This window comes from Orcinus orca, chromosome 4 (genome assembly GCF_937001465.1).
Source record: "Orcinus orca chromosome 4, mOrcOrc1.1, whole genome shotgun sequence".
NCBI lineage: Eukaryota > Metazoa > Chordata > Mammalia > Artiodactyla > Delphinidae > Orcinus > Orcinus orca.
Genome location: NC_064562.1, coordinates 134,204,148 through 134,217,530, shown reverse-complemented (window position 1 = coordinate 134,217,530; position 13,383 = coordinate 134,204,148). Strand labels below are relative to the sequence as shown.

At 42.0% G+C, this 13,383-nt stretch overlaps 1 protein-coding gene and 1 pseudogene across 2 annotated transcripts in view; one reads left to right on the top strand and one right to left on the bottom strand.

The window, feature by feature from the left end:
- Positions 1–13,383, top strand: part of PRDM5 (PR/SET domain 5) — a 206,545-nt gene that overhangs the window by 158,531 nt on the left and 34,631 nt on the right. For both annotated transcript variants that reach the window (XM_004265091.3, XM_004265090.4), the window contains one exon: positions 1,730–1,815. In XM_004265091.3, coding sequence (XP_004265139.1) covers positions 1,730–1,815 — 86 coding nt within the window. The remainder of the gene's footprint in view (positions 1–1,729; positions 1,816–13,383) is intronic.
- Positions 10,272–10,354, bottom strand: LOC117199590 (uncharacterized; annotated as a pseudogene).

Here is a 13,383-nt window from a genome sequence, read left to right as displayed (position 1 = left end):
TGTTTCTTTTCCCTTGCTGCTTGTAATATTTTTTCTTTGTATTTAATTTTTGATCGTTTGATTAGTGTATGTCTTGGCGTGTTTCTCTTTGGATTTATCCTCTATGGGACTCTCTACGCTTCCTAGACTTGATTGACTATTTCATTTCCCATAATGGCGAAGTTTTCAACTATAATCTCTTCAAATATTTTCTCAGTTCCTTTTTTTTTCCCTGTTCTTCTGGGACCCCTATAATTCAAATGTTGGTGCATTTAATGTTGTCCCAGAGGTCTCTGAGACTGTCCTCAGTTCTTTTCATTCTTTTTTCTTTATTCTGCTCTGCGATAGTTATTTTCACTATTTTATCTTCCAGGTCACTTATCCATTCTTCTGCCTCAGTCATTCTGCTATTGATTCCTTCAGGAGAGTTTTTAATTTCATTCATTGTGTTGTTCATCTTTGTTTGTTTGCTCTTTAGTTCTTCTAGGTCCTTGTTAAACGTTTCTTGTATTTTCTCCATTCTGTTTCCAAGATTTCGGATCATCTTTAGTATCATTACTCTGAATTCTTTTTCAGGTAGACTGCCTATTTCCTCTTCATTTGTTTGGTCTGGTGGGTTTTTACCTTGCTCCTTCATCTGCTGTGTGTTTTTCTGTCTTCTCATTTTGCTTAACGTACTGTGTTTGGTGTCTCCTTTTCACAGGCTGCAGGTTCGTAGTTCCCATTGTTTTTGGTGTCTGTCCCCAGTGGCTAAGGTTGGTTTAGTAGGTTGTGTAGGCTTCCTGGTGGAGGGGACTAGTGCCTGTGTTCTGGAGGATGAGGCTGGATCTTGTCTTTCTGGTGGGCAGAACCACGTCCGGCGATGTGTTTTGGGGTGTCTGTGACCTTATTATGATTTTAGGCAGCCTCTCTGCTAATGGGTGGTGTTGTGTTCTTGTCTTGCTAGTTGTTTGGCATAGGGTATCCAATACTGTAGCTTTTGGTCGTTGAGTGGAGCTGGCTGTTAGCATTGAGATGGAGATCTCTGGGAGAGCTTTCACCGTTTTATATTACGTGGATCTGAGAGGTCTCTGGTGGACCAGTGTCCTGAACTCGGCTCTTCCACCTCAGAGGCTCAGGCCTGACACCTGGCTGGAGCACCAAGACCCTGTCAGCCACATGGTGTATAGCACAGGGAACTCTTCTCGGGGCTCCGTGGTGATCTGCTAGTGTTGGTAGACCTCCTGCAGAGGCAGGGGATGGCTGTGGCTCACTGCAGGGACAAGGACACTGGCAGCAGAAGTTCTGGGACGTACTCCTTGGCATGAGCCCTCTGGGAGTCTGCCATTAGCCCCACCAAAGAGCCTTTAGCCTCTGAAATCTTTTTTAAAAAACAAAGTATCAGTGAAACAGTGATCCCTATAACGTGCAGTATAGTGACAGAACGAATTGACTGATATGAAATCTTTTTAACAGGTTCTTAAAATTAGATTTAATTTGGGCTCAAATATTAAAAGGAAAATGGAGCGAGCCTGAACGTTGCTTGTTTCTGAGCGCTGGAATTGCTCTGGGCTCGCAGCCTCTCTGCAGGAGGGAAAGCCTCGTCTGCCACCCTGAACTGCCGCAGGTGTTGGCCCTGCCGTGCCTGAGCCTTTTCTTGGCAGTGCAGGAGAGGTTGTGGTGGGCAGGATCTGGTGCGGGAGGAGTGACGGTATGTGCCTGCTTTGCTGCTTTCGATTTTTCTGACGGGAAGCTTTCCTTTATCTTGTAGGTGAGCGTCCCTATCAATGCCCTTACTGTGAAAAAGGATTCAGTAAAAATGACGGGCTGAAGATGCACATTCGTACTCACACCAGGGTAAGATTATATTCTCTCTCCTTAATATTTATTATAAAATCCATACTTATTTTAAAAAGTTTTAACTTTACCTGAGAAAAGAAAGGTGGTATATCCAAAATCATACGTTTATATTTATGATGAACATTTGGGAATAATTTTTTTAGACACAACAATGAAAGAAACAGAAATTGAAACTCCCAAAGCATCCCCATTCTTTGAATTGTGAACCAGTTTTTAGGAGTAATAGGAGTTATAAATGACCACTGCCAAGTAAATAGACTGTAGCATTTTCATACTGAAAAATATAAGGGTGCTGTCTGCAGAGTGTTTGCCAGTAATGCAGATGCCAGCACTTCTTGAACAGAGGTGCGCCTGTCAGCATGTGACCATTAATTAATGCATATGAGCAAGTATATTTGCAAGAAAGACGTTGAAAATAATTTGAATTATCATGGGAGGTGGCAAACAAGGAAGGACAGCTTCTTGCTCTACGGGGCGTGCCCGGTGCTGTCTTTCATTCTTTTTTTCCGAGGATGCCCCTTGTGCCTCTGCTGTCAGCACCTCTCGCTGGACTCTTGTCATTCTGTTACTTATGGCTTTTTCAGACTCAAGCATCTGCCTCACATGTTATAAAAATAAATGAGCGGCTCACCTTCCATGCAGCTACATTGCTTAGCTCACTGTTCAGTTTAGGACACAATTAGATACTTTACATGAACTTTCCACTTGAAAATTTGATGTTGTTTTTAAATAGCTCTTCTTGATTTTGCTCTGTCCCCTCTTTTCACCGCATTACCTTTCACACAGCTCTGTTCAGCTTGGTCTTTTAAAAGTCCTTATGGTCTGTATGTAAATGCCATATTTTTTTCAAATTTTAAGAGACATGCCTAATCCCCTTAAGAGCAATTCTAATTTAGGCTTCTCCTGGATTTCGCTTTTTACCTGAGCTGTAAAATGAAACTTGAGAGAAAACACATAATAATAATACCTTTCCAGTGTAATAATATGCTAGCTTTCCACTTCAGTTCTGTAGGCCGTAAAAGATAACCTCTGAGGTCCTGTTAAGAAAATACTCCTCTTTGTGGTGGAGGAGAGAGGAGGCTTCTGTGCTCATTAGAGCAAGTCCACATTGAGCTTCTCATATGATATAAAATGTCATATTCATAGTATATGGGTATTAGGAACTGGAGTAATGGCTAAATATAAAATTCCTTCATAGACCATAAAGGATTAGACAAATGTTACTGTTCACAACATGACTTGAATGTACATACTCAAAATATTTATTTCACAGCGAGCCCTATTAAAGAGGTTTAAGCTAGTTTAGTTTAGGAGGTTGTTTTATGTGTGTGCCGTTGTCACAGTAGTGCCAGTAATGTGTTTTGAAGATATCAACCAACAGGCAAAGGAGCCCTGGTTTCTCTTATCAAACCTCATGAGGTTAACCAAAATCTGGTACTCTATAATTATACCTCAGAAGAGGCTGTTCAAATTACTGCAGAGAAAAAAATTACCTTTTGTGTTTTCTCAAGAAAGGGTGATATGATATTTCCAGTTCACCTATTTTGGCTTTTACTTTGTTTTAACATAAAGTTTATTAATAAGAATAATACTAATAGTTAAATACAAAGACCACTGATCACATGCCAGGTACTATATTCTAGAAGTTCACATTTATTAATTCATGTAAGCCTAACAACAATTCGTTAATGCATTTAACAATTCCCTTAAGCCTCTACGAGGTGGGTATTATTATGGTCTCTTCTTTAAAAATGAGAAACTGAGGCACAGGCAAGTGAGGAGCAGAGTCGAGATTGGAACCCAGGTAGTCTGGCTTCAGAGACCACCCACTCACCTACTGTGCACACACGACAATGCCTTTTATTCAACTAAATATTTCCTCATTCCACTGACTCTGATATACTTTCCTGTATATTTTCAAACTAAGCAAACTGCAGTAATGAACCCAGAAGTTCATTTAAAATTTATTTAAAAGTCTCATGTTCCTTTGACTATTTGGGCCTTGAGTCCAGGATCCCGGAATGCCTCAGGGTGTCCAGGTGCTGATGGTATCTTTTTAGCAGCTCTCAGGCACTGACTTCACAAAAAGAAAACAAATCCCAGCCTGTGACTAAGGGAACACCAGAGAAGGCCTCGACTAGAAGCCCCAAGATTTTAGACAGAATCCCATACAATTAGTAGAGAGTACTCGCAAAGGAAGAGGGTAAAGAGGGACAAAGAGGCCTTTGGGGTTTTGCTTCAAACCCTTTTTAAATTTTTCTTTTTCACTCATTATTTATACAGACTGCATCATTTTGAAATCCTATTTCCTAAGCATTACAGATGTTCTTAGCATATCAGCAACTTTTCAAAAGCTAGTTAAGGTTATTAGCTAATGCAATCAAGTTAACATCAGAACCAAAAGAGACTTTTTAAAAAGCATTGTAGAGGAAGTCTCTGAAAGCTTATATTTTTCCAATATTATTTGGGTTTGTAAGACTCAATTCAAAAGATGACGTTACGTTTGGATTGTAACACTTTTCAGTTTCAATCTTTTATTCACCTTACATTTAGTGTTTAGATAGCTCTAGCTCCAGACATTTTTATTTGTCCTTATATCAAAAGCTTTTAATTCCATTACAACAACAACTGTATCATTCAGCAGGTTGAGTCTTTGAGAAGTTTTGGTGAGACAACGCAAAATTGCACGCCACGCCAGCCCCCCCCCCCCCCATTTGCATTCTGTGAAACCGCACAGACGCCTTAGGGAAGGAACACAAAGTCCTTCACTTTGGGAATTATTTATTGGGTCCAGCAGGGCCCCAAGCGTGGGAGATGATTTTGCTAAAATCTAAATTTTGCTCAAAGGCTAAACAATCGTTAGTCTTTCACGGAGAGGCCAGGACTCAAGGCGAGGGCAGGTAATTTATTCATTTCCTACAATATATTCTCTTTATTTTTGGTTTCCAGCACTTAGACTATGATGTACTAGATATGTCCTTCTTCATTCATCCTGCTTATATTTCTGGTTTATTATTACTAAATTGGGGAAACTTCTCAGCTTTTTTCCCCCAAATATTTCTTTGGTCCCTTTCTATTTCTCTTTTTCTAATAAGGTGCCAGTTACATACGTTGGAATGTTTGATATTGTCCCATAGCTCTTGGTAGTTCTGTTCTGTTTGTCTCTTTGTATCTTTGTGTTTCTAATTTCTCTTGGAGTGTTTTCAGTTTCACTGATTCTTTCCTCTACTGTGCTCAGTCTGCACATTGAAGGATTTCATCTTTGATATCATCATGTTTTTCATTTCTAATATTTCCATTTGGCTTTTTAAAAATAGCTTCCATGTCTGTGTTCCAGTTGTCCATTTGTTCATGCACGTTGTTCACCTTATCACTGGATTCTTCGACAGTATTAATTACAGTTATTTAAATCCTCAGGTGGTTCCACCATCTGGGCCATCTTCCAGTCTCATTGTGTCCTCCATTCTGTCTCTTGGTAACGGGTTGGGGGAGGGTTTGCTTTTTGTGTGTCACACAGAATTTTGATTGAGTGCCTATTATTGCACGTGAAAGAATAGTATAGACTGAGGTAAATACTGTTTATGCCTGGAAGTGGGCATACCTCTTCTTCTGTCAGGCCCTTAATACGAGAGGTTGAGCTAATCCAGTAAGTAGTTACGCTGGCTTTGGGTTATGCTGTTGCTATAGTTACCGTAGGCTTTCATCTCCTCCCCCGGTGGTCTGCCATTTCCATGATCTCAGTGGGAGACCTGGAGGGCCAGGGGATTCCACAGTAGTTCTGCTCCATCATCAGGTTTTAGCAGACCCTGCATGTCTTTGCCACAGAAGTGCTCTTTGCCTTTGCCTGTCAGCTGGTGCTTGTTACTCGGCACTAGACCTGAGTGGGGTAGGGGGTGGGCTTGGTGAGCTGCAGTGAGGGTGTTGGCCTTGTGAGCAGTTCCTTTTCTCTCTCTGTAGGTTCTCTCCTCAACCACCTTCTCGCTTGGGTGATAAAGGAAACAGCTTTGGGGAAGGCGTAGGGCCTCTTTAGGCTGGGGTTGGACAGTTGTCTTAGTTTGGACACTGTGGCTTCAACCAAGACTTATAAAACAGCCTCAGTGATAATATTAATTTTCCCGGGACTTTTAGGCTTGGAGATGCTCCAGACATAGTTCCAGGACCACCGCCCCCCACCCCATCTCTGTTGTCTTTTGTCTAAAAGGTCTTCTTGACCACCCTAAACTATATCTGAGGTATAAATGTCATTTCTTAACTCTTTATGTGTAATATCTCAAGTCCATTTTAGTACATTATACTTAGGAACTATAGATCACCTGAAAATCATGGACCTCAGGTTTATATTGTTAAGACACATTGAGCCAAAACACTGACTGTCAGTGAGTTAACATAAGTGCTCATAAGTATCCGTTTTGTAAACATTAAGTTCAAAGAAATTGTTTTTTGTAACCTTTTACCACAGAAAGCTTCATGTCTCGTTTAATCACTTTTGATGTTCAACATGGAAAACACCTGGACCAATTAGAAAGTTATTCCAGAAACCTTGCCTTTGGAACACCAGTTAAAACACCCAGTTGGCTTACACAGGTTTCAGGGTTCTAGGATGACAGCTGAGTCTCCAGCCTTGTTTGTAGGAACAACCAGATTAGTTATTAAACATATTAAAATGGAATTAATTGCCAGTGGTTAAAACTAATGGCCAGTCTCTTATGTCATTTTATATTTTGTTAATTTTCTTTCGTGAAGCTTCCTGTCCCTGATCCTTAGGCAGTTCAGATGTTTGGCAGGTTTACAAATGTGTGCACATTGCACTTCCTTTAGACACCTTGTAGTGAGACCCTGGGTCTCCAAGGCCAGACTGGAGTGGGTGTCTTGGCATCAGGCAGTTCTGGATTTATCTGGAGGCTTCGGGGTGGTACAGCGTTGTAGCAACTTGTAAAGTATGCAAAAATTCAGACCACAGCATCCAGCTGGTGAATCATGTGGGCGCAAGGTAAGCTTGATGTTGAAGGAAAAAGAAGAGCGTTAATTTCTTATGGGTGAAGATGTTGGAGGAGGGGGATTGAGCAGCGGATGTCAAGGGGAAGAAGAGGCAAGAAGGAGCCCCCTAGCTCCAGGAGCATGGGATAGAATTCTCAAGGTAGCCTTGGTTAAGAACAGAACGAGGTCTTTTAAGGAAGAGAGCCAGCTTGGAATCCTCATGAACACATTATGAGGCATGCCTAAAAAACTTAGGTGACAGATGCAGAAGCAAGTCTGCTGAATCAGGTAGCGGGTAGGCGAGTTGATTCCAGAAATGCTGGAGAGAGAGGGTGGCGTTTGAGCTGAGCTCTGAGGATGGTGGAGGAGGGTATGCTGGGCACATGTAACCACATGGACAAAGTGAGAGCAGTACGTACAGACCCAGGTAGGGTGGCCTGTCCCCTGGGACCAAGTCCGAGGATGCACATTGAAGTCTGACTGCAGCTGAGACAGGCTAGGACCAAGGAGTTGGTCTGAATCCTGGAAACATATCTTGTTTTGAGTTGTGTGTCTTACTTTGAGGGGTGGGTCACATGGTCGGCTCTCTTTTGGAAAGGTTGCTCTGAAGTCATCCTTGAGAGTGAATTGAGGCAGGACTGGAGGCGGGGGCCCCGACGCAGGCATGCCGGAAGCGGCTGAACGAGACAGAGCACCCACACCAGGCAGCCTTGGGATTTGAAAGTAGGGAACTTGTATGAGAGACAGCTTTGAAAGAGTCTTGACAAAGTCTGGGCGTGTAGTACACGTAGGTGGTGAAAAGTAGGGAGGGCGCTGAACCTGAGATCCTAGAAGGGGCGCTTTGGGGGATGGGGAGTTCCCACAGACAGGAAGGGTAGGTAGTCGATTTAGAGAGAGCAAGTGGAGGAGAGGAAGGTGTTGCCGGTTCACACTTGGGCAGGCTAAGTATGTGAAGAACATGCTCAGCTATTTCTGTTTTTATATCTAGGTAAGAGGAAGAGATTTTTAAAAATTCAATAATTTTTAAGTTTATTACAATTTTAGAGAAAACTGAATTTTTTACATTTTTGTTTTTCTAAACTTCATCAGCTTTTGTGATGTAGGGACAAGAGGATCTGGCGCATTGCCATTATTTGAAAACATCTTTAATTTTGTTTTGGAATTAATAAATCTTTTATTGTTTTTAGAACCCACATATTGCTTGGGGGATTTTGTATGGCCTGCAAATGAATCGTTTAAGATAAATGGCTTTAAGATACCATTGTATTTTCTTTGGCTCAGAAGACATACCTGCATGAAATGGAACATGCTTATTCTATCGCAGTAAACTCCCTTTTCTCTGTAAAAGGGAAAATCAGACCATTTGAAAAATAACTTTCTTTCCAGGGACTGACATCGTCCTTTTCGCCCTTTCTTTCCCCTTTTTCTCTGTGGAAATTCTTCCTGATGGCCATCAACTCCCTTGGCAGAGTGCCTCCCCTTCTTACTCTCTGTGCAGCTCTGCTCTTGAGCTAGTCAGCTCTCTTAAAATCACCAGCAAAGAACGTTTTCAGCTTCTTGGTTAGGAATACTGTTTCGGCATGCCAAATGATGGTCCTAAAAGTAGGACTTCGGGTCCAGGCATTCTAGGATCTGAGGAGTGGTTCCCTGAATTTCGCTAGGTTTTGAGAGTAAGAGGTGAAAACTTAAAATAAGTTGGATCTCATACGCTTGACACATTTATTGGGTGGGTACATTATCCTATAGGAAAATAGACAAAAGTCTTGTGTGGAATGAAATCCTGTTTCACTGTATTTAGGGTTATAAGAGTAGAGTTCCGCTGATGTGTGGAATTGAACTGGACCTAGGCATCAAGTGTGATTTTTCTGCAGAGTTTTTTTTAATAGTGCTTACATTTTCATTGAGTATTTTTGTGCCTAACTTGATTTTTAGAAGGAAAAAAAAAAGCTGGGACTATCCATCTAAAGCATAATGTGCATGAGTTGGAATAATGGTGTGGTAAGGTAGCCTCTGAGATGGTTATCCTCAGTTTCTTCCCTCCCCATATGTATGTGCTGCTCTTTACGTCGACAGGTAGAGCCTAACTTCCCTTCCTTTGAATCTGGGTTGGCCACAATGACTTGCTTGACTAATAGAATGCAGCAGAGGTGATATTCTAGGACTTCTGAGACTAGGTGGTAAGAAACCTTGCAGTTTTTGCCTACGTCTCTTGGAACCAACCACCATGCTGTGAGGACCCGAGGTCACGTGGAGACGCCACAGAAGGGCGCTCCGCAAACAGCCGACAGGAACTGCCAGCCATGTGAGTAAGCCATTTTGGAAACCTAGGTGACTTCAGCTGCACCCAACTGACCGCAACTTCAAGAAAGATTCTAAGAGAGAACTTTGCTTGTGTAACAGTCAATCCACAAACCCAGTCACTCCCACAAGAAAATACCCCCCCGTCAGTCCATAAAGCCATAAGAAATAATAGCTTGTTTCGGGTCACTTAAGTTTTGAGGTAGCTTATTATGCAGCAGTAGATAACTGGGCGAGGGCTAAATATTACATAATGCTGAATAAGTACAATTTTAATTGTGAAGTATGCTTCTATATTTTAAGGTCATTGACATTTCTGGACAAAGTGTTAAAATGAGCACTTGCAGAGGTTAGCTGTTGTATCACAATATCATCATTTAGCAATGGGAGCCATGTTTTGTAATTGGAAAAATATAATTCTTAAAATTCAGTTTAAAAGATGATACAGTTGTTCAGAAGGGCACACACTGTTCTGAAAAAGGATTTGAGAGACCTAGAAACATGAACTGTAAGGCTCTCATGATACTTATGTGCTATTTAATTCATAGATCCAAAGTCTGGTGGCAAGTTTGCTTATGTAACCCTGAAATATGTATAAGTGAGCTAAATTAAGAGGTTTCTTTTCAGTTAATAGGCCTTATAATTGGTGTGGCAGTGGGATGGCTGAAGTGATGAGACCCATTGCCATTATAACATTTTCTCTTCCATACTTTTTAGAAAGGTAAATGGACAGCCAAAGAGTCTAAAACTAGGTTATCTATCCGTATTACAAGCAGGAATGATCCGTGTTTCGGGGCCTTTGGTGTGTAATTCTTGCCTTTGGGGCTGGGGTCTGGCAAACTCGATTAGGGGTGGTCTCCGTTCAGAGGTAATGATCTTGAGTAGACTGTTACTTGCGTCATTTCCTGTTTAGGACTTTCTATTTGATTTGGCTACTTTCTGATTGCAGCTGTTTAAAATACACAAACCTCTGTTTTTGAGTTTTAACAAATTGACTGTTATAATTTGTTTATACGCTTCTCCTTTCTAGACCTTCACTTTCATGTGGACAGGAATCTTACACCTCTTTTTCCTCAGCATCTGTGTGTGCCTGACAGCTAGTGGGTTATCGAATTTTTTGAATGAATGCAGTTAAATTATAGCAATAGTAAACTATATTAAATTTACCAAATTAACTCAGAAAATATATAGGTAAATATTATATATGAATACATTCATTCATTTACTACACTTGATCTTAGCCAAAAGGCCGAGAAGCGATCGACAAATATTTACTAAGTGACTACAGCATGCTGTAAACTGAGACTATAGCAATAAACAGATTAGACATTGTCCCTACCCTCAGTGGAGCTTGAAGTCTGTTTATCGTAGTAAGAGTAATTCTTACTTAATCTGCAATGCCTTCTCATGCTCAGAAGGTCCGAGAAGACAAGAGTGTCTTCAGCAGATATTTGTGATGTGCCCATCGTGTGCCAGAAACCGCTGTGTCACAGGCCCTGTCTGTGTCCATCAGGAAGGATGAACGCTGAAAACCTTATTTTAAGGAATTAATAAAGTTAAGTGTGCAAAGTGGTGGAGAGGGAAATACTGGGTCCCAAGGGTGTAAGCAGGCGCTAAGCCTGGTCCTGAGATCCTGGCATCTTTGGTGTGGCGCTTTCCTGCCTCACGGCAGTCCTCCTTCATTGTGTTGGTTTTCTTCTGTTACATGTGCATCTCCACGTTTGCTCACATTACAGTGAGTAAAAGCCAGTTCTCTCTGTCTAGGCAGGAATGGACCCCTGTATACCTTTTGCTCTGTGCTTGACATACCTTGTTTGTGTGTATACTGGGCCCACTTTGCCCTGCCTGCCTTCTTGGACTGTCCTTGTCATCTGGCTTTAAAGACTTTATTCTGAGAGGTCTGTCTGCCGAAGAGGGAAGCTGGAGGTCTGTGGTCCTGTGATGGAGCCATTCCCACCCTTTTTATCTGCCCTGACACACCTGAGGAAGCAGAGGAAGCTCAGGTGGGCTGTGCACCTCAGGCCGTAGTGTGGGCTACGTACAGTGCTTCAGGCTCCAGCCTGAGCCCCTGCTGCTTATTTGCTCACTGAAGACAGCATCTGGTATGGACACGAATGATCACATGATTAGGGGATGACATTACAATTCATCTCATTTGTAGAAAAGGAAGTAGATCACTTGTAAACTGTAGTACTTTACTATTAATGAGAAATCACTTTACCGCTCTCTATAGTATATCACTGTGCCAAGGCTTTGAGGTTGTGCCAGTTGATCTAAAGATTGTCCCTTTTAGAGCCGAGGATACAGGATAATTCATTTATTCTGCAACTCTTTATTAATCCTACTGTGTGCCAGGACTGTACTAGGTCCCTGGGATAACATGGTTGACTGTCTAGTACAAGGTGCCGAGGAGTTTCAGGTCCTTTCATGCGATGGATCGTGGTATATAGAGAGGGTGTCATAAAAAAAGAGGCTTCCAGCGTGAGCAGAGGACAGATGATGAAGGTCCTCTGGATGCTTGATGAAAGTATTTAGAATTTACCCTCAGGGCTGTTGAGAAGTCCTGAAAGGTCAGGGCCTCAGAGTTTTGGCTTTTTCAGGCCCTTCTGAGTACTTTGTTTATAGCTGATTACCAGCCAGTAACCAGCCCTGCTCTGACTGTCAGGTGCCCTTGGTCTTAAATGTGCGAGGTCTCTGTTCCATGGTCATGGTTCCTGGGACTCTGCTTAGCCTGCTGATCCCTTTTGACTACTTTGCCCAGGGAGTTTTGGGCAGGGACAGGGGGGTGCTTCCAGGCAAGCCATCCTTGGAGAAACAGTAAAAGCCTTTTCCAGTGACCTTTTTCGAGTCTGCGTTTGGTCTTCCTTTTTTCCCACTGCTTTAGAGTAAGGAGTAAAACATCTGCCTAAAATCAAATGACTCTACCACCCATCCCCCCCCTCCAAACCTGACAGGAGAGCTGTTTTCAGCATTTTAAGTGATCCACTCTTTTCTGCTCCAGTAGGGTAAAGTAACACAAATACATATATCACGTGAGTGCCTTTTTTCCCCCATCTGTCACATAACCAACCCTGAGGGACTATTAACACAGCTAGGATCAACATGATATTTTAACTGAGGTATTGGTGAGGCTTTGAGTTCATTATCATTTGAGCTTATGGGTAATGTAAAATTCAGGCAGAATTTCATTTGAAGGGATTATTATTTTTTTTTAATAAATTTATTTATTTGTTTTTATCTTTAGCTATGTTGGGTCTTTTTTGCTGCGCACGGGCGAGGGCTGCTCTTCGTTGCAGTGCGTGGGCTTCTCATTGCAGTGGCTTCTCTTGCAGTGGCAGAGCACAGGCTCTAGGCACGTGGGCTTCAGTAGTTCTGGCACGTGGGCTCAGTAGTTGTGGCTCGCGGGCTCTAGAGCACAGGCTCAGTAGTTGTGGCACACGGGCTTAGTTGCTCCATGGCATGTGGGATCTTCCTAGATCAGGGCTCGAACCCGTGTCCCCTGCATTGGCAGGCGGGTTCTTAACCACTGAGCCACCAGGGAAGCCCTGAAGGGATTATTTATGGAATATTTGGTTAACTGATTTATAATGCTGTTATCCTGAACAGTAGGAGTAAAATCAGATCTCTGCGTTTTAAGTTGCAAAGACTTACGATGACATATGGCCTTTCTTGATTATCTCACATAATGTCTTAAAACTTGAAAACAAAAGAATTTATCTTGGAGCACTCTATGACAGTTTCTATTTAACTTTTCTTAACAATGACTTCAAACAGTTGTTGCATAGAGAACTTCTAATTAAATAAGAAATTTTTGACAGATGTGGTATGTTTCATATTGTAACTCTTAAGATTTAGAAGAGCATACATTTAGTCTCAGTTGCCCTTTTAAGTTATGTGCTGTATATTCAAGGAAGGGTTAAGAAAAAGGGTTAGCTCTTAAGTATTCTGGGGGAAAAGATGATCAGCTAGAGCATAAGAAGCCCTGTAAGAGAAGTATTCCAAGGGTGTTATAAACACACAGAGGAGGAGTACCTGCTTCACCAGGGAAGAAGGGTACGGGCAAGGAAAGGTGTCAGGAGAAACATCGATGAGAGTTTAGTCTGCAGGACTAGAAAGCTCACTCACGAAGACTCCATGGAATGAAAAAAAAAGGCAGAGCAATAGAAGATTCTCCGAACGGAAACCAAGAAGGAGCAGCCAGAGAGGCTGAAGGAGAACCAGGGGAAAAGAGGTGACACCAGAGCTCCAGGAGAGGAAGAGATTTAGCATTTCAGGGAGAAATCACATGTC